The 25,349-nt window shown below is 37.7% G+C and overlaps 1 protein-coding gene and 1 long non-coding RNA gene across 4 annotated transcripts in view; one reads left to right on the plus strand and one right to left on the minus strand.

The window, feature by feature from the left end:
- Nucleotides 1–25,349, minus strand: part of LOC126377499 (uncharacterized) — a 228,018-nt gene that overhangs the window by 94,590 nt on the left and 108,079 nt on the right. For all 3 annotated transcript variants that reach the window (XM_050025234.1, XM_050025235.1, XM_050025236.1), the window contains exons 18-23: nucleotides 23,145–23,292; nucleotides 22,640–22,750; nucleotides 22,080–22,205; nucleotides 21,750–21,866; nucleotides 19,872–20,057; nucleotides 19,316–19,406 (exon numbers count right to left, since the gene is read on the minus strand). In XM_050025234.1, coding sequence (XP_049881191.1) covers nucleotides 19,316–19,406; nucleotides 19,872–20,057; nucleotides 21,750–21,866; nucleotides 22,080–22,205; nucleotides 22,640–22,750; nucleotides 23,145–23,292 — 779 coding nt within the window. The remainder of the gene's footprint in view (nucleotides 1–19,315; nucleotides 19,407–19,871; nucleotides 20,058–21,749; nucleotides 21,867–22,079; nucleotides 22,206–22,639; nucleotides 22,751–23,144; nucleotides 23,293–25,349) is intronic.
- LOC126377645 (uncharacterized) overlaps nucleotides 1–25,349 on the plus strand; it is a 350,458-nt gene that overhangs the window by 86 nt on the left and 325,023 nt on the right. The gene's annotated exons all lie outside the window — the stretch shown is intronic.

Consider the following 25,349-nt stretch of genomic DNA (forward strand, 5'->3'; position numbering starts at 1 on the left):
ATGGTATTCCAATAGCAGACGGTGGAAGGAAAGTGAAAAATAAAGAGAGTTTATGTAACTGCCTACCCCGGTGAGATAAAGATGTGATTTCCATGTATGTGTATGTCTATTAGGTACCAGGAACATATGAACTGATTGAAGTCGATTAAAGCAAGGTCGTGGATTAATAGATTACAGCATGATACGACCCGATATAAGAGTACGGTCACGAGCATTAATATGTACACACTTTGGTACCATGTCACATTAACTTTTTTGACAAATTGAACTGTAAGTCTCACTAAATGTGAAATATGTTAGTGCGACAGAGTCCTAAAGTGGGTATATCATATTGCTCATGACTGTACAAGATAACTGCCTGTTTTTACCGTTATTATCATACATATGTGACAATGACAATAACATTGTACTAATATCATATACACGTGTGGATATGTATATTAATATACAAGCATGGTAAAGGATGAAAAAAATATAAAATAAAAAAGATGTCGGACAAAAAAGCACGTATTGTGCCTGATTTTAATATTTTTTTTATGATTTTGATTTGTTTGAAGTGTACAGAAATCAGAAACATTTATTCAACATAATTATCCATAACGTAATTATCGTCGCCGAGGGTCCCGGGTTCGAATCCCAGTGGGGACAAATCACAAAAATCACTTTGTGTGACTTTGTTCGGTTAGGACATTACAGGCTGATCACCTGATTGTCCAAAAAGTAAGAAAAGAAAGTGCATTAAAAAAGGCACGTTAAGCCGGTGGTCCCGGTTACTACTTACTGATGTAAGTACGTAGTCGTTACATTGGCCATGTCAGGGGTTTTTGGCGGCTCAATAACCCTGACACCAGGGTTGATGAAGTTGGTAATCCACGCCACAACCCACACGATAGAAGAGAAGATGCTGGCGGGGAGTGGGTGTAGGTATAATACACCTCTGCCTACCCCTTTGGGGATACAAGCGTGATGCTATTTTATGTTATTTATTCTTAAGTTAACCAGCCAAGTCCGTTATAACAACCTCAGTAATATTCCTGGATATTTTAACATTCCATTCTTTTGTGTAAGTAAGTTTTTAGGTACTAAAATACACTTAAAACCTATTTCATATTCAAAACGTGACCAAAATGAATATTTATTACTTGTAAATATTTACTCGCTCTATTTATCACCTATACTTTGTATTAAAAAGTAGTATTAAAATACTTGACACAGGTCATCACAGAACAATCACATTTTACAACTGGCCACTTCACAGAACGAAATCTATTTCGACTCATAATAGTATTTTTTCTACTCCTCTACTTTAATCTGGCATTTAAATAACCAAAAAGTCTAATATAAGTACATACATAATTAAACTCTTTGAAAAAGTGTACGCTCTATGGCCTATAAAAGCATTGTTTACAAAGTGTAACTGTACTATAATGTCGCCAAAAAAGCATTGTTGTTGTTTTTTTTTTTTTTGACCTGGAAACTGGCACCTTTACTTTGTTTGGTGCCATAGATATACTATAAAAAAAAAGTATACATTTGCCGCCATTTACCCGCGCGTTGGAAAATAAATTGGAAAATTTTGGTTTCATTTAAAATTACGTCGTCGTAGAAAAAGTATTGTATGCAACGTTGTATAACTAGGTCAAAAAATGCTCGTGGCGTCTCTTATTGCGATGTTCGCCAAGGCTCACATCGCAACTCACGCCACTCGCATTTTTTGACCCTTCTTATACAACTGTTGCATAAAATACTATTATGCAACAGTTGTATAAGAAGGGTCAAAAAATGCGAGTGGCGTGAGTTGCGATGTGAGCCTTGGCGAACATCGCAATAAGAGACGCCACGAGCATTTTTTTACCTAGTTATACAACGTTGCATACAATACTTTTTCTACGACGACGTAATTTTAAACGAAACACAAAAATTTTCCAATTTATTTTCCAACGCGCGGGAAAATGGCGGCAAATGTATACTTTTTTTTATAGTATATCTATGGCACCAAACAAAGTAAAGGTGCCAGTTTCCAGGTCAAAAAGAAAAAAAAAACAACAACAATGCTTTTTTGGCGACATTATAGTACAGTTACACTTTGTAAACAATGCTTTTATAGGCCATAGAGCGTACACTTTTTCAAAGAGTTTAATTATGTATGTACTTATATTAGACTTTTTGGTTATTTAAATGCCAGATTAAAGTAGAGGAGTAGAAAAAAATATAAACTCGATTGTTTTCTTTGACATACGAAATTCAAATTACGAATTGTCAGACGAAACGCGGGAACGGAAAAGCGCGCGAAAAGTCGACCGTCCGCCCGCCATCGTTTTCATCGAACCACTGAAGCCACGTGCTCTTAAATATTCTGCCAAGCTAAATCTAAAACGTAGCAACCGACAGCGATTCGGACCGAAATGGACTTTCTTGCTATGAAATTTTAGTCCGATTCGTTGTGAGGTACACAATAAAGAATATTATTCTGTCATAATAAGTCTGACTTTATATCTATGCCTCGTGTGCAATAATAATTTATTTTATTGTCAATAAAAGTATCTTTAACGTGAATTACCTATCATTATTATTATAGGTAATATTAAAAGACACTTACGAAACTGAAAGATTAACAATAAAACAAAAGCATGTTGCATATTATACGTAAACGTTCATAACAGTCCTTTCCAAGATAGATTAGTATATTTTGTAGTAAGTATTATTTTATTATAAACTTATTAGGACAGTGTTTTTAAACATAGCGATATCCCATGGTTGTTACGGAGTGACAATTAACCTGACGGACCAAAACGCGACCTGTGTCCCTCCATAGGGTGTTCACCTACCTATGGTTGTACATGTTAATTAAATATTATAAAAATATACATTGTACAAATTCAAAGGGAGTTTTCTTTGTCTCATGCTCACCGGTCTATAATATCTAGCTGTGCCCTTCAGGTAAACAAAACTTTATAAATTTCTGAAACATTTCATCTAATGTTATAACACCCTTTCTATTCACCTGCCTTGCCTTATAAGGTAGTCAAAAATCTAGTGTTTCAGTTTTTTTGTTCCATTTGCTTTAAGTTGTTCGAAGCCGTAATAGCACAGTTGGTAGAACGCTTGCCTCTCACTTTCACGTCGCAAGTTCTTCTAACGTGTGGATTGCGAGATGGATAACTAACCTCATCAACCAGGGTTACTATTGAGTCGCCAAAGGCTCCTGACATAGCTCATGTAACGACTACTCACTTACATCGGTAAGTAGTAACCGGGACCAAAGATTTAACGTGCCTTCTAAAGCACGGATCATCTTACTTTCGGACATTCGAGTGATCAGCTTGTAATGTCCTAATCAAACTAGGGATCACAAAGAGATTTCTGTGATATGTCCCCAACGGGATTCGAACCCGGGACCTTCGGGAGCCCAATGCTTAACCACTGGGCAACGGAGGCCGTCAAAAAGGGGAAAGTGAAAACATTTAACTAGTCTGTATTTCAATGCCATTTTCACCACCTTCCTGTATTTAGATTCCGAACAAAGATAAAAGCCAAGAAAGTAAAATAGAACAAAAAAAAAACAAAAGTGAACGTTATAACCAAATGATAACGTAATGACAAAAAAAAATCGCGGGGAAATAGAGGTTAGACCAGTGAGATTATATATTATACTAAAGCACCGGATACGCACTTCTTCTATGGCAGAGTTCACGTTTTGCTGATCAGAAAATAGCAAGAGCTCGGCGAGGTATGGGACTTAACCTGTATTGGGCTGGTTTTTACTTCGCGGGTTGGAAAGGCAGACAAGCAAACGCTTTTGTAAAAAACCGGACCTTTCAAATCTTCAGGTTAGGTAAGCGGACCCTGTGGAAAACGCGATAATGGTGGGGAGATGATGACAGTGATAAAGACGTATGAAATTGACGTAAGATGTTAATAAGGGACTTTCCGATGTTCTTTGAAAATCACATAGATGGCGTTGTTGAGTTTAGAATGCTGACTGCACGGCTAGCGGCCTAAGTAAAAAAAAACTATAAAGTGTTGATATTCTCTTTGGCCATAGACTATTTGTTTTTTATGGACTATGAAATATTGAACTCTGTTTACCGCTTCAAATGAAGATCTGGCTGCTACATTTGAATTTCGGTGCTACTACGAGTATACTCTTTAACGACTTGGCCACAATATTTGGACGTCTATTTTGCTACACGCTTACACCCGGCTGTAACAATTTAGAATTCAGAGTAATTTATTAAAAACATGTTTTACTGGCTGTACGCCCTTGATCCCTTTGCCTGTCCTACGGACACAATAACAAAAAAGGTCAATGTAACATTTTTGAATTTACGTCATTTCGCAAGGTGTTATGGCTGAGGAGAAGAAATGACAAGAAACTGCAACAGCAACACATCTTTTAAATCAATAAGGGTACATTACAAGTTATTTAATAACTAGAGGAACACATTCAATACCAGACATTTTTATCATTTAGGTAATCATTAATCTTATAATAAGCTTTTTTACATAAAATAAGCTTCACGTGAGCTTTAAATTTATTCTCTGACAAAAAAAAATATTATCTGGTGGTTATAAAAGACTGTGGTTTATAACCATACAACTTCCTAAACTAAACAACGCCATCTATGTGATTTTTAGAGAACGTAAGCTGGAAAGTCCCTCATTAATTAGTGTCGATCGTTGTAATCGTTTGCAATGAAGGAGTTACTACGGAATAATGCGAATCCAGTTGCTAATGAAATATCATTGCGTTTCGTATACGAATTCTTCGTTCGGGAAAATTCGGATTCAGTCGTCTGTTTTCGGGTATCGTTAGCGTAGCTTTCAACACAAACAAGACAGAAGTACGTTTTGACGTTTCACCTGAATTTATTTATCCAATTAAAAAGAAAACTTTTCTTTTTTTTAATTCCACTTCATTCTCCATCCAAATTATTCAAAGCTCGTTCTTTTTTCAATTCGATTTACGAACGTTTTATTGCATTTTTCTATTTTTAAAGCTAAAGCATTTTCGTTAATTATATTGCTTGTATTTTCGACTGCAAATTTTTATTTGTATTTCCAAATAATATTTTTCAGATTATAATAAGGCGGATAAGGTTCGTTTCAGAACAACTCTGCATTAAACGAACGCAAAAAGAAGTTGGTAATGGCGAAAGCGTCGAAATAATTTAGGTAATGATGTGAGAAAACACTCGTGCATCACAAATATTACACTTCAAGACATTGTAAAGGATGAAATATAATACTTCATTTTTCTTTCAGGATATTGTTGTAGAATACAGATAGACAGGCAGTCGCTTCTGTAAAAAACCGGACCTGTCAAATCTTCAGATTAGGTAAGCGGACCCTGTGAAAACGGGATAATGCTAGGGAGAAGACGATATTGTTGTAAAATAGAAACAAATAATAATGAATCGTGAGTTGCACGTTGGTCTAACAGAAAGCTCGGTGAGGATCGGTACTAAGTTTTTCGATGGGTGTAGCTGACTACCCCAATTTGGATATAGTCGTGAGCTTATGTGAAATGCATAATAGACACTACCGGGAAAACCATCAGTGCTGCCCATTTGGCCAGTCAAGTAGCCAAAGCAAAACAGAATGTACCTATAAAGTCAGAATTTACGTACTTATAAAGTATTCATAGCTGCTGTCAATTAAAGCTTAAGTCGAAAAAAATAAAAACAATTTCCATGAATAGATTGGATAAAGCATATAAAAATAACCTCCTTATAACTACTTAAGTTTTTTTAATAGTCGTGGGAGACGAGACGAAAATCTCCGTCGAGACTCGAGATAAAGCACGTGACAGAAGACACGATCACTTTCACGTTTATTACCTACTTTTTCCTTCTTTATTTTTTTTTATTACATTTATTTTAAGTTTTATTTGATTTTTTTAAATTATATAAGAAGTTATTACCTATTATTGAAGCTCTAATAAAACCTAAATAATCAGAATCATTTATTCAACGTAATTACCATAGATAAACTTGTTGAAGGTCAATTTAACATTTTTGAATCTACGTCATTTCGCAAGGTGGTATGGCTGAGGAGAAGAAATGACAAGAAACTGCAACAGCAACACATCTTTTAAATCAATGTAGGTATGTATACCTACATTACATGTTATTTAATATTCTTCTACCGTGCTGGTTGTGAGATGGATTACCAACCCCATCAACCCTGGTGTCAGGGTTACTATTGAGCCGCCAAATGCCTCTGACATGGCTCATGTAACGATTGCTAACTTACATCAGTAAGTAGTAACAGGGACCAACGGCTTAACGTGCCTTCCGAAGCACGGATCATCTTTCTTTCAGTCAATCAGGTGATCAGCCTGGGATTAAATAATTGATTGTAATTTAATAATTAGTCGAAACAGCTTGTGTAAATATGAATCACTTGACTGTATCCCAATAGGGGTAGTCACAGGTACATTCATCGCAAGATAAACTAAGTACCCACACCTTTAAGCTTTCTGTGTTCGAATTTTGTCCCCAAGTGTACATTATGGTTCGCTAAGAGTGAGCACGAGGAATGCTGTATTAGACGGAAAAAGACGGAGTGACGTCATAATTACGAAAAACGCGGATAATGATTGTTTTACGCAAATCTTAACACGTTTTTTTTGACGAGACTTATTGCAGATTTGCCGCAGATGGCATTAACTACTTGGACGGACAAATGAGGAGCGCTGAAGGCTCTAACCCGGTACAACGTTTAAGACAACTGGCCTGAAGGTGCCAAGTTGGGCGCGAACCTCGGCTCAGGGCGTCGCATGAGAGGAAAAATATTTGAAAGAATTAATCGACCCTAGGGGTCGATAGAGATAAACGCTGAATGAGGGAAATCGGGGTTCTGAAGTGTTTGGTGTCTCGAGCTGATTGTAATCGAAGCCTAAGGAACTGACGACCCTCGGTTGACCGAGGGTTGAAAACTCTCGGCATGTCTTGGAAGCAAGCTACAGGGGCTGCAAAAGATCGCGAGGAGTGGAAATCTGGTATTCAGGGGAACAGGGGATAAACAGGGGATAAAAATATTAGAAGAAGAAGAAGAAGAGAAGAGTTTTTGTATTGTATTGTATTGTAAGTATCTATAACACCTAGACAACACAAAACCAAATAATTTCTAGTTAATAAAAAAGAAAAATACTGCTAAAAATGCAAGTCTTTCAGGTTATAAGAGTTGTTAGAAGTTCATTTAAAACATCAGCGCGTAGGTATTCCATCAAAAATAGCATTTAAATGTTTACATTTTACAAAATCTTGATCTTTACGAGTAATAAAATAAATTTTACGTCCAATGTGCGAGTTGTATCATGTGCAATAACTCAACATCTTGTGTCAGTGATTTTGTTGCTGTTAGGGAACTTCCTTACGGCGCAATGCGATATCGCATTACTTGCGTGCGATTTTACGATAAGTTTGCCAGTAGACCACATTTCTCGAATAAAAGTTCGGCGTTTGACCATTTTTTGACGACATTACAACTCATTATTTTGCAGACACATTCTGACTGGTCGCATAAGTACAATCTAGTTTGTTATACCAAGTGATATGCCGTTCAAAGGCAACAAAAAGGCGCAAAAGTTACGTACCTACTTATAAAAAATATTTACGTGAGGTTTATGTTTATTGCACAAAACAAAAAAAAACTTTCTTTTTTTGACGTGACTTATTGTAGATTAGCCGCAGATGGCATTAACTACTTAACCGGACAAATGAGGAGCGCTGAAGGCTCTCACCCGGTACAACGTTTAAGACAACAGGCCTGAGGGTGCCCAGTTGGGCGCGAACCTCGGCTCAGGGCGTCGTCTGAGAGGAAGAATATTTGAAAGTATTAATCGACCCTAGTGGGTCGATAGCGATAAGCGCTGGATGAGGGAAATCGTCACCCACGCCGCCGGCGGGGTCACAAAAAATACCGAAATGTGTAAATGTGACTTGAAAACTGGAAATCGCACATTTTTGCAATAACGATCTGCGCCGTAGGGAAGTTTCCTAAAACTGTTTGCATTATTGACACGTTCCGTTCCACGATGTATGATCGACAGCTTTATTACAGCTAAACGATTCTAAGAACTGACTAAATGGAAGCTATTGTTTTGAGTGGAATGGATTATAAATTTTGACGCAATGAAGCTTTAATTTTGTTTACGTAGGTCGGTATTATACAATGAATACGGTGAATTCCTTTTTTGGCGACTCGAGGATTTTCCAATACTAAATTACTACTGGACCTAGACACACTACTTTTATGGAGTAAGATAGATCTGTATTATCCATGTGTTTATTTATTTATTTATAAATATACCATCCGTGGTCGAGTGGTTAGAGCGTTAGGCTCACGATCTGGAGGTCCGGGTTCGATTCCCGATGGGGACATTGTCGAAATCACTTTGTGAGACTTTCCTTTGTTTGTTAAGGACTTTTCAGGCGAATCACCTGATTGTCCGAAAAAGTAAGATGATTCCGTGCTTCGGAGGGCACGTTAAGCCGTTGGTCCCGGCTATTAGAAGTAAAAACACCTCCCCCAACCCGCATTGGAGCAGCGTGGTGGAGTATGCTCCATACCCCCTCCGGTGCCCAGCAGTGGGACGGATATAGGCTGTTTATGTTAAATACACCATCGGTTAATACATAAAAAATACATACTTACATATAAAATGCAACGGACAATGGCCGTATGTTATATAAGTACGGTCACGAGCATTAATATGTATACACTTTGGTACCATGTCACATTAACTTATTTGACAAATGGAACTGTAAGTCTTAATAAATGTCAAATATGTTAGTGCGACAGAGTCCTAAAGTGGGTACATTATATTGCTCATGACTGTACAAGCGTACACCAGGTGATATCAAGTGGATTTTCCTGCTGGAAAATTCATAAAAAATTAGTTTTTTTTTTGAGTGTTTTTTTTTTTGAACCTGCGACCTCACAATGAGAGTCAAGCGTTATGTACGCCTACACACGCGCGTGTAAATGCTCAAGTCTGTCCTGTCCATGACACTTACACACACACACACACACACACACACACATTATACAAAGATTCTTTAATAGGGTCGTGTACTAGGTTCAAGATAAATTATGAAATTCTGATTACTAAATAAAGACACATCTAAAACTAACGAAAAACATTTTCTTTTTTCTATTAAACTTATTTATGAATTTTAATCAAGAAAAACGTAATAATAAGTCCGACATTTTGTCACGTTTTTCTATGACGTCACAGAGTGCTTTTTCATACAAATTCCATAGTAATTTTGTGTTTTGACGTTTAGTAACTGATTTGACTAGTTGGAAACTAGCCTATTGCTTATTTGTAAAACTTAAAGGTAACAAAACTTTCTAACCTATTTACTACTGTTATAGAAGAGCGGGGTCTCCTGGTACAGGCATATTTTGCTTAAAAGGAGACTCCAATAACTAGTTTAAGAAAAAAAATGTAAGAAAAGAAAATAAATACTTTTTTATTTTTGATTTTTTCATGTCTATGTCCGTAATACCAAATTCGTCCGTCAGTTTTAAGTTCTTAATGTAATTAGGTACCTATTAAGGTACTTGTCATGGGAAAATCCCATCTTTAAATATGCATAGAGTTGCATAGGTGGAAACGTGCGTGGAATGGTAAGGTATTATTAAGCGAAGATAGTTATTCACTTTAATAGTGAGGAGGCAATTGTTTCATGGTGGTATAAATAAAGTCTCTAAAAAAGAATTATCAAAATCGGTTCATATACGACGAAGTTATGCCCGAACAAACATAAAAAAAAAATATACGGTCGAATTGAGAAGTCTTGATAAGCTCTTGTAGTATACACTAATGTTTACATATAACCAGGGACGCACAGCCGGGATGATCAAAAAAATTATTAATAAGGTTTTGATTGTGTAAATAATGCTGTAAGCTCCCCGAATAAAATAAAATAAAAAATAAAGAAAATGATCGTGTTAACCTTTACATCACCAGACCCTTCTCCTGTCCATGCGAAATTCTTTCGATCTATGCGTCGTCATCAAATCGAGGCATAAAGTCGGTATATAGCTAAGCTTTTGTCGATGGAGTAATCGCCCTTCCTCTCTTCTTCTCGCCACGACACGGTTCAGAGTACCTAGATCGTACTGAACCTTTTCTAAGGGCAAATCCAATGTGTAACAAACAAAATTATGTGTTTTAATTATGATAATAACCGCGCAAACCTCAAACAATGTATAAATAATAACCTCCTTTTTTCGAAGTCGGTTAAAAATAGAACCTGCCGAATACACGTTACGTACGACCGGCATGAAAGTTTAACGCCGATCGATGTTGGTTGCTATTTCCGATGGATGGGGGCCGTACAATAAACAATATGAACAGGTGCTGACCGTAGATTAAACGAGTGGGCAGACGCGACAGTCACTTTCTACCTACACGTGGGGAGTGTGGGGAAAATGTGCTAAGAAAAATCCAACATAGTAATAATTATTGTTACTCTGACTTGCAATAAATACATAATTATGAATAATAATAATAAAGTTTATTTAGTTAAATATGAATCATATGCCTGATACATCTCTTTCAGATGATTTATGAGTATCATTGTTACTAAGTGATGCACTTTTATTCACCGTTATGTACTAGGTTCAAGATAAATTATGAAGTTCGGTTTACTAAATAAAGACATATCTAAAACGAACGATAAACTAAAAACGTAATAATAAGTCATTTCATCACGTTTTTCTATGACGTCACATTGTGGTTTTTTCATACAAATTCCATAGTAACCTCGTGTTTTGACGTTTAGTAAAAAGTAACTGATTTGACTAGTTGGAGACTAGCCTATTCTAAATGAGAAGCCTCCAACACGTGGAATATAAATAATATCAATGGGAATCTTATCATATTAATATTGATGCCTATGTGACTCACCGGATTAAGCTTTCATTTTAAAATTAAAGCTGTCAATCGTCCGTCCCTTTCTGACGGCTAAGAAAATTATAGGTATAACAAAAAATACAGGTAATCTAGTCATAATACTGTGTAGATAGATACATATCTCTCCTCATTTTGAGGATCAATACCTATTGAGTGTTTGAAAAAGCAGTCTAACTTTATTTTTAACCTATTTGCATTTGTCTCGTGTACATTTATCATTTATTCTATTGAATTCATGCAGCAACTCTGTCAAAGGGCAATAACTATGATTGATTACTTTTTAAATTCCTGTTGTGAAATATTCTTTTTTTTGACGATCAACATGAATAAGTATGAATGGCAATCATCATCATTCAATGTATAAATGTATACCAACGCCTCCGTGGTCCAGTGGTTTGAGCGTTGGCCTCACGATCCGGAGGCACTGGGTTCAAATACAAGATTAAAGTACCATAAAACCAAGAAAAAAATAACATGACATAACAAATATTTTATTGCACAAACAGGAAAAAACAAAATACGAAACAAAAGAGAAATGGAATGAGTACAATAGGCGGCCTTATAATAATTCATTGAACTCCCGAAACGCAACCATTATGGTAACCTTGTAATTTCCTTTTTGAAAATGTTCGAAACGCGACTAATGTACAGTCATGAGCAATATAATGTACCCACTTTAGAACTCTGTCGCACTAACATATTTGACATTTTGTGAGACTTACAGTTCAATTTGTCAAGAAAGTTAATGTGACATGGTACCAAAGTGTATACATATTAATGCTCGTAACCGTACTTGTTCATTCATAACCCTCTTTTTTGTTTCGCCGCAGTCGGGTCAAAAATGAACCTGCGCGATTATTTTTTTAGTTTATTGCTAAGACACGAAAGGTACCAGCTGCTGCAACTCATAATGATGGGCAAAGTCGCAGGAAAAAGAAAAGTGGGTCGGAGGAGGAAGTCCTGGTTGCGTAACATCAGGGAGTGGACCGGGATCACGAGTGCGGTCGAACTGTTCCGCCTCGCGGGAGATAAGGATACATTTTCAGAGCTGATGGCCAACCTCCACTAGTTGGAGAGGCACCTGAAGAAGAAGAAGAGACGATAGTTTTTACAAAATGAAAAAAATGCGTATTGAGACAAAATAAAGTAGTGAAAAGATACATTATTGTATATTTTTTTTAATAAATGATGAAAATATGATTTTAAACGAACATTTTTAAAATGTATATGTCTAATGCACATAATAATATCATAGACCATGATTATGCCGCGGTCCAATACATTGAGTTATGCCCTAAGGTTCTTTATTAAGATTTCTGCCCGTCCCTTTCCTTTTCGGTGGAGAAGAAAGTGACAGGTATAACTTAAAATAAAATTAGATTGTGTGTACGGTCACGAGCATTCATAATATGTATACACTTTGGTACCATGTCACATTAACTTTTTTGACAAATTGAACTGTAAGTCTCACTAAATGTCAAATATGTTAGTGCGACAGAGTCCTAAAATGGGTACATTATATTGCTCATGACTGTACTGTGGGGTTTAAAAAAGGCCACATCGAAGCAATTTATTTATTTATTTATTTATTTATTTATTTATTTATTTATTTATTTATTTATTTATTTATTTATTTATGGATCACTTACAGCTATGCAATTCATCTAAAAACACAAATATTGCTATTTGACATTTGTTCGTATTGCGCACTTGCTTAAATTTCTTTATCACCTAGATTTTCTAGAATTTTTATTACTTAAGGTGATGCGTGTCAGTCAGCTAGGTAACGCTGCGTCAGCAGATGGCGTTACTTCTGCATTTTTCGTATTTTTTTCCATTTATTCGTTTAGTGTTGAGTTCTGACCCAGTGAAACGTTAGGTGGCGAAATTTTACATACATTATCTTTAAGTTAAGCTACAATTTTGAAGTATTTACTGCAGATATCATATTAAAACATTGCATCAAAAGTTGGTGTCATTTCAATTTGTGTACAAACACGAAGCTGTCACACACACATGCGAACTAGGTTAGCTATTAAAAGAGATGCATAATTTGAAGTCTACTTCTAACTTCTAAATGGCGCATTTGGTAAAGCAGTCGCCGCCATTCTTAAGTTTCACGGTTCAAACCCAAGTGCATGTTTTAATTGTTTTTACTTTTTGTATTTTTTTTTACAATTGAATTTGGCGAACCCGTTTATTTGTTACGGAATTTTCTAAAAGTATCACTTTTACCAGTAATATTATAATTATACAATAATGTACTTTGCACTAAAGTACCTTCCGTAATTTCCGTATTTTTTATTTTGTAAAATTCTAACAGGCATTAATCGCATCAGTGAACATGCGGCTAACTAAAAAACTACTGAACGGATTTTCATACGGTTTTCACCAATGAGTAGAGTGATTCATGGGCGTGCTTTAGGGTATATAATTTATACAAGTATTTTTTGTTTGTATAAAATGGTTCAAAAATGATGATGAATATCAAACATAATTATCGTTACAAATATAGCCGACTTGGAGCTTTCGGCGAAAACGCTGCCTGAGCCCATTGAGATATAACAAAACAACGTATGGTTGAATTGTTCCATTTTTGTAGGTCTACCGGAAAGTCCACAATATGTCATAATAATTATATTGTGTATAAAGAATTTTGTATATGTATTGTATGATTTTACAAATAACGATCACAGTACAGTAATAATAAGGTAGATTTTTCCTAAATTGCGTCGGTTCAAACTTTGACGCATCGCGTTTGAAAGATGTAATAGCGCTTCAGGACGTCCCGCAAGCACGGCGCTGATGTCGCAGTATCCGCATATAATTATTATGACTTGTCATTTAGTTCCAATAAAATCCGCAGGACTTCATACGTATGTCAGTGACAGCTGGTGATAGCATGCGGGACACTTAGCAGCTAATCGAATTTTATGTTGTTTTCGCGCCCAGTCCAGACGACTTGCAGCGCATTTCTGGAGTTATATTTACGCGTGGTGTTTATTGTTAGGTTAATTAGTTCAGGTTAGGACGTTTTTTTTAACGAGGACGTTAAAAAATGACGAGGCTGGGACGTGTTGAAGTAGTATTTCCATATATACGCGGCCTGAAATGGGCCGAAACATCGGGGACCTGAACTGGTTGCTGTCGAACTTATTATCACGTTTTCTTGATTAAAATTCATAAATAAGTCAAATAGAAAAAAGAAAAAAGATTTTCGTTAGTTTTAGATCTGTCATGATGTCTGTGATGTTTGTTTATTATACATAAGAATTTCAAAATTTATCTTATTTTTTTCCCCAAAGGGCAAGGCAAAGGGAACTATGCCCATACAGCCATGTCTTGTGTTTTTTTTTCTTGATGATGATTAATGAAATGATGAAACCTAAGCCCCCACACAGACTCTTACTCCAAACCCCAAACGAAGTAAGCGGCTTGTTGGCGCAAAGCGAAAATAGATAGGTACACTTTGTTTATTGAATATTCCGATTTAATAATACTATCGGGAATGTTTTCCGACTAACTTAATGTGATCATTAACCACAAAACACCACTTCGTATTGATTATTTAGATTATTCAATGAAGAAAGCAACCTTCCCGTTCCCGGTCCCACCAAAAAGTCCGCGGCAAAGAGAATATAAATAAATCTGTATGTTGGATGGAAAAACAATTAATTATAAATGACTACTATTTAGGCCGGCAAATGCAACAACTTTTTTTTTGATTTGGTTTTCCCCGAAGGGTAAGGCAAAGGGAACTATGCCCATACAGCCATGTCATTTTATGTATTGATTTTTTATTATAATATATGTCCTCTTTTAAAACACGGTACTTACCCATTATTTAAAAATGTTTAAAAAATATGCGTTAAAACAAAAATATTTTTCCAATATTCCTTTTCTCAGATTGTAATATTTTTAGTTTTTTATTTATTCATACAAAATCTCTTTATAAATTGTCACTGACATTCTATTACACTTGTCAAGTAGTCAAAGCCTTTAGAGAAAAAAAAACTATCACGCACACACACTAACATTGACACCACTACACGCTCAGCAAATACACTGTAATCTGCACCACTACAAATGTAGAATTGATCAAAATTGAGGGTCTGAAATATGGTACTTCTCGTATTCGGATCCTAAATTTTTGTTAGTTTGCGAAAATAATACACCAAAATATTACTATTTATCGGTTTTATAACAATATTCCTCTATCCGTTTTCCTGTAGCACTGCATCAACTTTTGTATGGAAAACGAATCACCTTAAAAGCTGTTCTTCTAGCCTCTTATATATCTTTATATTATTAATACCTTTTGCACAGATTGTGTTGCCCTAACTAATAGCTCAACCAGTTCAATCTCTAACGACCCCCGTGGTCCAGTTGTTGAGCGTTGGGCTCACGATCCGGAGGTCCTGGGTTCGATTCCCGGTGAGGACATATCACAAAGATGACTTTGTGGTCCCTAGTTTGGTTAGGAGTTAGGATATTACAGGCTGATCACCTGATTGTCCGAAAGTAAGATGATCCGTGCTTCGGAAGGCACGCTAAGCCGTTTGTCCCGCTTACTACTTACTGATGTAAGTAAGTAGTCGCTACATGAGCCATGTCAGGGGCCTTTGGCAGCTCAATAGTAACCCTGACACCAGGGTTGATGAGGTTGGTACTCCACCTCACAACCCACACGATGGAAGAAGTTCAATCTCTTCCAGGCCGAACGCTGATCCCCAAGACACAGGCCTATAAGCTTAGTTTGGATATCAGAGTTCAACAAATAATTAGTACACCTTCTATATAGGTACTTAACTTAATTGCACACCTGTACAAATCTCTTTGATAATAAATAAATTATTATTATTATTATTTTATTATTACTTACCTTTATATGCGCAAATGTCAAATTGAAATATTGCGTTTTTAGATTAATTGCTTCGAATTGGCCTTGAAATCTCACTGAAATCAGCACCATAGACTTATTCCTTGGATATGTTATATAATACGCGCTGTTAGAGACACCGTAACGAATACTGAGGAGGATGATTCAGCTCCTGATTCGGAGTTAATATCAAATAGAATCTTCTTCTTATCGTGTGGGTTGTGAGGTGGAATACCAGCCTCATCAAACCTGGTGTCAATGTTATTATTGAGCCGCCAAAGGCCCCTGACGTGACTCATATAACGACAACGTGCTTACACCAGTAAGTAGTAACCGGGACCAACGGCTTAACGTGCCTTCCGAAGCACGGATCATCTTACTTTTGGACAATCAGGTGATCAGCCTGTGATGTCCTAACCAAACTAGGGATCACAAAGTGATTTTTGTGATACTTATGTCCCCATCGGGATTCGAACCCGGGGCCTCCGGATCGTGAGCCCAACGCTCAACCACTGGACCACGGTGGCCGTTCAAATGGAATTTTCCACCGCAAAATTCGCCCCACTCTCACAAAAACGGCCTCTGTAGTCCAGTGGTTTGAGCGTTGGCTCACGATCCGGAGGCCCCGGGTTCAAATCCCGGTGGGGACACATCACGAAAATCACTTTATGATTCCCAGTTTGGTTAGGACATTACAGGCTGATCACCTGAACCGAAAATAAGGTGATCAGTGCTTCGGAAGGCACGTTAAGCCGTTGGTCCCGGTTGCTACTTACTGATGCAAGTTAGTAATCGTTACATGAGCCATGTCAGGGGCCTTTGGCGGCTCAATATTAGGGTTGATGGGGTTGGTAATCTACCTCATAACCCACACGATAGAAGAAGATCGCAAATTCATAATTCTTTTTGTGTTTTTAATGTAATCATCATTTTCTGTTCCGTACTTTTGCAAAGCTAAAACATCCCCCTCTGTATTCAGTACGGTGTCACTAAACAACCTGTATGTACAGTCATGAGCAATATGATGTACCCACTTTAGGACTCTGTCGCACTAACATATTTGACATTTAGTGAGACTTGCAGTTCAATTTGTCAAAAAAGTTAATGTGACATGGTACCAAAGTGTATACATATTAATGCTCGTGATCGTATGTGTATGTAGAACTCAAACGGGAACTAGTTACACCTACTTATGGTCCCAAACTCTCGAGTGGGTACTTAGCGACCACGAAAGAAGAAAGTTTTCACCCTTCACCCCTCTTCACCCCTCCTCACCCGTCCTCATCTTCCGTTCACCGCCCTTCACCTCCTCCCCTAAAGCCCTATTTACAAATACGTTGCTACATCCAACACTTTTCAAATCATCATCACCAGCTCATTAACGTCCCCACTGCTGGGGCACGGGCCTTCTCTATGGATGGATAGGGACATCGGGCCTTAAACCACCACGCGGGCCCAGTTCGGATTGGTGGTTATTAACGACTACTAATGCAGCCGGGACCAACGGCTTAACGTGCCTTCCGAAGCACGGAGGAGCTCGAGATGAACTTATTTTTTTTGTGGTCAAATTTTCAAATCAAAAAGTTATATATTTTTTAAACGTTTTAGAGGGTGGGTAGTAAACACTCGTTTACTCAGTTTATATACATAAACTCACGCCTATTTCCCACCGGGGTATACAGAGACTATTGAATTCCATTTACTTCGATCCTGACACATTTCTCTTGCTTCCTCCACATTCATCAATCGTTTCATACACACACGCCGGTTCAGAGTGGATCTTATTAAGGTCATCTGATTTAGTGGAAACTCACCTTTAGTCACACCATCTGATTCAAAATATTTTTATCGTAAAAGTTACTAAAGCCTTTTAGCGGTAGGAGCTAAAGTAACGAATTGCGACTTGAGCCATTTTGATTTTAACGAAAAACTTTTGTTTTCATGTCATTCAAAATGGCTGGTTTTTGAAAAGTTTTGACGTGAAGTCTTTTGAGCCGTATTGTTACTTCGTTACCCTTTATTTTTATATTTTTAACCTTTATTATTTTTTGAATGGGGCAACGTGACTTATTTTTAACTTTTTGTACTTCTATTTTTATAACATAATATAGCTACATGCATATATCACCGAAGGGGTAGGCAGAGAGATATAGTATGTCTAGTCCTCGCCAATTCCACCGAACATTCCACCCATGTAATAGGAGGCAGGCCTATTTATTTTTTATTTATTTTATATGACCACTAACCGGGCACAAGTCTTTATAATTTTGATACATCTGTATCATTCTAAACGAATAACATTCATTGCTAAAATACTGCATCTCTAGCCTTTTAAAAACTTACTACCATGTGCCAACATAAAACTCGATAAAAATGTCAAAACCATTCGACGTCAAATATTAACACAGTCCTCAAAATACCGACTTTAGCATTGAAATACGAGTATAATGGGTGAAGAAAAGACACGATAAATCTTTCAGGAATTAATTTCATAACCTTCTTTATTGATATCGAATACAAGGATGATATTATTGCTATTGTAATATTCTGCTTATTTAAATTATAGAATAATTGCATTTTGCCCCGAAAATATTCTTCTAATCAATAAAGAAAAAGAAAAAAGAAGAAGTATAATTACTTCTTATTATTCATTTCTATGCAATAAGTCGTATTTGATTTGATTTGAATATTAGTTTCTTTTTGTACCTAAATATATATTATTTGTATTTTTTGTATAAGTTATATATTATGTGTATCTCATTACAACTTTCCGTCCGCGTCGTTGTCCGCTTGGACTTCTGTTATCGCGAGCAACACGTATTTATCTGAAAGGAAATGAAATCTCCTCCTAAGGGTACGAAAAGGATTCCCTTTAGAAGGGGATGAAAAAAATCCGGGGTAAATACTATCCAGTGTTCTGCTCTAGGTCTCAAACTATCTTCGTACCCAGCTAAATCAGTACAGCGGTGTAGGCGTGAATAGACAGACAGAGCTAGCGTATGCATTTATAATATTAATGTGGATTAAAAGTACCTAATTACCTACTTATAACGTATTCAGAGTGGCTTTTAAAATCGCAAGAACTCTCGATCGTTCAATTCTATAGATTTTTTGTACTTGAATGAATTAGAAGTAGCGAAGTAGATACTCGTAGGTACTTAAATACATTTTTACAAATAAAAACTCATGAAAGTTTTTTTTTAATATACAGGGTGTTAGTGACGTCGTAACGAAAACTTTGAGGGATGATTCAGACCATGATTCTGAGTTATAATCAAGTGGAATTTTTCGTCGCAAAATTCATGATTCGAAAACTCAGAATCATGAGCTGAATCATCCCCCTCAGTATTTGGTACGGTGTCACTGTACCCGATTATGATTATGTGTCATTATCACCAAAAATCACCTCTTCTTCTGCTCCACTAGTAATAGACAAGCGTAGAAGTAAACATGAATGAGGTAGAAAGAGAAGTTAATAAGTGTGAATAATGTATCTTTCCACTCACTTGTGGTGTAGCCGAAGTCGTCTTCTTCTTCTCTATCTGCCTCCTTCTCTTCTTTACTCCTTTTTACTGCTCCGGCTGAAGCACGGTCGATCTGGTAAAGAGTTGAAAATTAGATCTTCGATACTTTTTCATTGAATAAATTTACTTAAACTATAAAAAACAAAACTATTCATGAAAATAACATCTACATATAATAGAAAGATAACTTCATACTGACTACAGATCTGTTTCTAAAATCTAAAGTCCGGGTTCGATTTCCGACGGGGACACTAAAAGCGGTTGAGCGGCGTGGTGGAGTGTGCTCCATACCCCTTCCTATTGATTGAGGGGAGACCTGATCCCAGCAATAGGACGTACTTATATCCCCGAGTTATAAATAAGTACGTCCTTTATATCCCCGGACGTACTTTTAACCCATCCGAGTCTCTTTTTACCCAACTGCAAACAAAGGGTTATTTACGAAATGTTGTCTCTCTCTTAATGGGTTGCTTCTATTTGAGACTGTCATCGACACCTGCCTGTTTAATTTTACAGTGGATTTCTCTACTCTTCTCACCTCAACTCCTTTCTCCGAATAAGTTCTCCCTCCGAGGTCTCTCTCGTCTTCTTCGTCACTGCTCTCGGAATCAGAGTACACCGGCTTAGGAGGCTTCTCTGCTTCAGAAGTTGACTCCTTCTCTGTTTCTTTCTCTGTATCTTCTCCAGTCTCCTTCTCTGAGTCAGGCTCGGAGGTTACTGTTATCTGTGAACAATAATACTTTTGTGCTGTAGTGGTTGAGCGTTGGGCTCACGATGCGCAGGTCCCGGGTTGGAATCCCGGTGGGGACATACCGCAAATATTAGCTTGTGATCTATAGTTTGGTTAGGAAATTACAGGCTGATCACCTGATTGTCTGAAAGTAAGATGATCCGTGCTTCGGAACTCACGTTAAGCCCTTGGTCCCGGTTACTACTTACTGATGTAAGTAAGTAGTCGTTACATAAGCCATGTCAGGGGCCTTTGGCGAATCAATAGTAACCCTGACACCAGGGTTGATGAGGTTAGTCATTAACATCACAACCCACACGATAGATGAAGAAGACTTTATGCTATAACAGTGGATGAAAGTTGTCTTTTGGCTCAGCCCACCCCGTTGGGGACTAAGGGCTTTTGTACTGAAAAAAGTACATTTCGTATGAAATGGCTTAAGACAATCATTACCTAAATATCAAATCCTGCGTATTAAAGTATCATGATACTTATTGCAAGGGGGTTTTTATGGCCGCATCGCAGCAATTCATCTAAGAAAGCAATATTGGTATTTAATATTTATTGCAATGCAAACAATTGCGCACTTACTTTTATATGCGATTTTTTTTGACGTGACCTATTGTAGATTTGCCGCAGATGGCATTAACTACTTGGCCGGACAAAATTTTATAAGTATGCGAAAATGTCAATTTTTTTTTGTTTTGGTTTTCCCCGAAGGGTAAGGCAAAGGGAACTATGCCCATACAGCCATGTCTGACGTATTTTTTTTCTTGATGATTAATGAAATGATGAAAGGTGATGATGATGAAACCTAAGCCCCCACCCTCGGAGTAGACTCCTACTCCGAACCCCAAACGAATTAACTCAAAAGTCCGCATAAACTTTTGAGTTATGAAGCGGCTTCCCGGCACGAAGCGAAAATAGGCAGATACACTTTGTTCATTGAATACTCCAATATAATAACACTCGCGAATGTCTTCCGACTAACTTAATGCGATCATTAACCACAAAACACCACTTCGTATTAATTATTTAGATTACTCAACGAAGAAAGCAACTGTCCCGTTCCCGTTTCCCGCCGAAAAGCCCTGCAATATTGCTTAGATGAATTGCTTCGATGTGGCCATTTTAACTCCCCAGTCAACACTATTAGACAATAACGAAATTAGGAGGTTAAACGAAGGAAAAACTGTACAGCGCCATCTACATTGTTTTTAAGGAACGTAGCCTGAAAACTCCTTTGTTTTCTTTCTCAGGCCTATAATAATAATAATAATTGATTTATTTCACGAAACATGTCTCATATGTGTTAGTAAACTTATTCTAGATGTTAGTAGCTTTATCTAATATTAGATGCTATGACATGCAAGTCACAGCATCTACGCAGATACGGGCAGTCGAGTCGCGCACCTATCATCGAGAGGGCGGGGTTGCCGCTGCCCCGCACCCTGCGCACCAGAGACGTGCATCGCTTCCTCATAGTCGTATAAAAGCAGTCGACGCGAGCTTCAGCGAACATGCCCGAGGCGCTACAGAAGCGAGGCAGCCGCAATAACACCCTAAAAGCGTTGTTGAACTGGACGCGGATAGCGTTGTAAGCGTTGTAGGTATTTATCAGCCAATCGGCTAAAATCGTAGTCGTCATATCGTTTTATAATAATTAAGCATCATCAATTAACATACCTTGATCTCATGTTCAGGAGTGCCGTCAATCGGCGGCGGCGGAGCGGGGCTCTTCCTCGTATGCGCAGGAGTCGGCGGTGGCGATGACGTCGCTTCCACGTCAGACGAGTCTGTGTTCTGTTGGAAGGCATATTCAAATTCAAAAATATCTTTATTCAGTATGTAACACAGTTACATTTTGAATCGTTCTTTTTTATTTTATTATATTTTTTTGCGCGCTACACTGCAGCTGTACAAGTGTACTATATCCTCTGCCGAAGGTTGTTTGGAAGAGATCGCTCTTAGCGATAAGGCCGTTGACCAACAGTTAATGACTTCGACTTTACTCACCCAAGCCAAAAGACTCTGGACGGTCAAAGTGACCTTGTCACCGGCTGCTTTTATCAGCTGCACCGCGCGCTCGTGCTGAGCTGACCTCACGCATGCGCCGTCCACCTCCAGGATCCTGTCTCCGGTCTGCATAGACAATATGATTGTTATTTTATGCATACACACCACTCTCCAGCTGAGTAACTGAAAATAGCGTCTTTTTTAATTGGGTCGTGTATTATACTAGATTCAAGATAAATTATGAAATTCTGATTACTAAATAAACCAATCAACCAATTAATACTTTATTGCACAACATCATATATAAAGGACATAAAAATACGAATAAAACATAAGCACAATAGGCGGCCTTAAGACAGACAAAGACAGTTTATTTAACTTATTTATGAATTTAAATTAAAAAAACGTTATAATATTTAAGTACGACATTTAATCACGGTTTTCTATGCCGTCACAGTGTGACGAATCTTTAAGACGTTAACCTTTTCTATATTTTTTTTTTGTTACACTATTTCTACTTAAGCCTAATTATTTCATATTGAAATAGGTTTGTGCCTTACGTGTAATTCTCCGCAGTTCCCAGCTGGACTATCAGGAACCACATTCTTGATGAAGATGCCGAATATGGCCTTTTCTTCTCCATCATCACTGTCGTTAGATACTATGTCAACCTGTGGGAATGATACATGAAATAAATAATACTTCTTCTTCTTCTACCATGTGGGTTGTGAGGTGGAGTACCAACCTCATCAACCCTAGTGTCAGGGTTACTATTGAGCCGCCAAAGGCCCCTGACATGGCTCATGTAACGACTACTAACTTGCATCAGTAAGTAGCAATCGGGACCAACGGCTTAACGTGCCTTCCGAAGCATGGATCATCTTACTTTCGGACAATCTGGTGATCAGCCAGTAATGTCCTAACCAAAATAAGGATAACAAAGTAATTTTTGTGATATGTCTCCACCGGGAATCGAATCCGGGACCTCCGGATCGTGAGCCCAACGCTCAACCACTAGACCACGGAGTTCGTTACCCTGTTTGCATATACCCTTGAACTGCTTACCTTCCCACCGACGATGCTGACACCAAGCGGGGCCCCCGGAGTCCTCTTGAGGGAGACCTTCCTAGGTGGCCCCCAGCGCTGGGCCACAATGGAATCTGCGCGACGATCGGGTGATACTGTCACCGTCATAGTTGACAGTGGCACGTAACTGTAGAGTAAACATACATACATACAACAATGCGTTCTTTTTTTTTTGACGTGACTTATTGTAGATTTGCCGCAGATGGCATTAACTAGGTACTTGGCCGGAACATGGAGGTCTTAAGTGCAAGTAATTTATTACTTTGCAAGAAACTGATTGGACTTTTGCAGCTTATTGTACTCACAAATATTTATCTAATCTAAATTGCCTTTCAAGAATCTAATCATAACACCTCTTATCTCTTATTTCTTTCGACGTCCGTGTAAGGGCAAAATATCACAATTGAGTAATAATTAGCAATGTCAAAACGCACACAGTGCTATTAGCGAGTATTCATGGAAGAACAACCACGCTCACGCTCGTCACTGGAGTAGAGCGTGACATAAAATACTTATTACCTACGTACTAGCTACTCAGCGGTTGCATAGGCGAAGATGGGAGCCATCGGTACGGCAATGCAGAACGGAAGGGGCAAGTCACTGGGACTGTAACCTGGAACCTGACAGAGGGCAGCAGTAACTGTCAGTACTATTAAGAGGCAGTAATTGTGCTTGGCTATTTGGTGGCCATTTAGACGGCGATACGGCTCACCACATATAACTTCGTCTGTCTAACAGTAAGCTCGGTATTTATAGAATTATGTTGCTACCTAATATTGCTTCTCTTTATTTTGATCAGAATAATGGATGGAAGATGTAATTGTGCCTGGCTATTTGGTGGCCATTTAGACGGCGATACGGCTCACCACATATAACTTCGTCTGTCTAACAGTAAGCTCGGTATTTATAGAATTATGTTGCTACCTAATATTGCTTCTCTTTATTTTGATCAGAATAATGGATGGAAGATGTAATTGTGCCTGGCCATTTAGACGGCGATACGGCTCACCACATATAACTTCGTCTGTCTAACAGTAAGCTCGGTATTTATAGAATTATGTTGCTACCTAATATTGCTTCTCTTTATTTTGATCAGAATAATGGATGGAAGATGTAATTGTGCCTGGCCATTTGGTGGCCATTTAGACGGCGATACGGCTCACCACATATAACTTCGTCTGTCTAACAGTAAGCTCGGTATTTATAGAATTATGTTGCTACCTAATATTGCTTCTCTTTATTTTGATCAGAATAATGGATGGAAGATGTAATTGTGCCTGGCCATTTGGTGGCCATTTAGACGGCGATACGGCTCACCACATAGAACTTCGTCTGTCTAACAGTAAGCTCGGTATTTATAGAATTATGTTGCTACCTAATATTGCTTCTCTTTATTTTGATCAGAATAATGGATGGAAGATGTAATTGTGCCTAGTCGTCACCATTTGGTGGCCATTTAGACGGCGAGCCGTATTACCACCTATCACGTCCGTCTAACAGAAATCCCGATGAGGTATGGGTACAGTAATCATCTTGCGATGGAGTAGGCTATTGTCGAGAGCTTATGTTATGTAAATAAAACTCAGTAATGTTAACTGTATTTGTTACTTGAGCAACTAATAATCATCCATCAGTCTAGATGGTGACCTTGAAGGAAATTTTTAAAAAAGCTGTATTTATTGCCATTCGTGATTTGGTTTAACTATTTTCCTGTTAGAACAATGAGAATTAATTTTCAATTAGTCTATGAGAACTAATTGTTTGTCTATCAATTGATTCCATGCAACAATTATGTCTAGTGGCCAGACCTTTCTTCCTTTTAGGGCTCTAGAGAGGTGAAGGATTTGGCGGGAAGAGAGGAATGGCGATTACTCCACCGACAAGAGCGCAGCTCTTAAATAAAGAGAGAAGGGCTCTTTTTCACTAGGTACCCACGGCCACTAATAAACACCATCGCGCTATTTCGACCAACATTATTATTTTTATGTTTTTGTTATGTTATGCAAGCCATGTTAGCCCAGCTGGAAGAAAACTTGACTCTCACTTTGAGGTAGCAGATTCAAATCCCAGCACAGGTCTAAACCAATGATTTTTAACTTATTTTCGAATTCATGTTTGGATCAGTATCCCGTGCTCAGCTGTGAGGAAAAACTTAAATTAGTGATGTGATTATTCTATAGGAAA

Source organism: Pectinophora gossypiella, chromosome 23 (genome assembly GCF_024362695.1).
Source record: "Pectinophora gossypiella chromosome 23, ilPecGoss1.1, whole genome shotgun sequence".
Taxonomy (NCBI): Eukaryota; Metazoa; Arthropoda; class Insecta; order Lepidoptera; family Gelechiidae; genus Pectinophora; species Pectinophora gossypiella.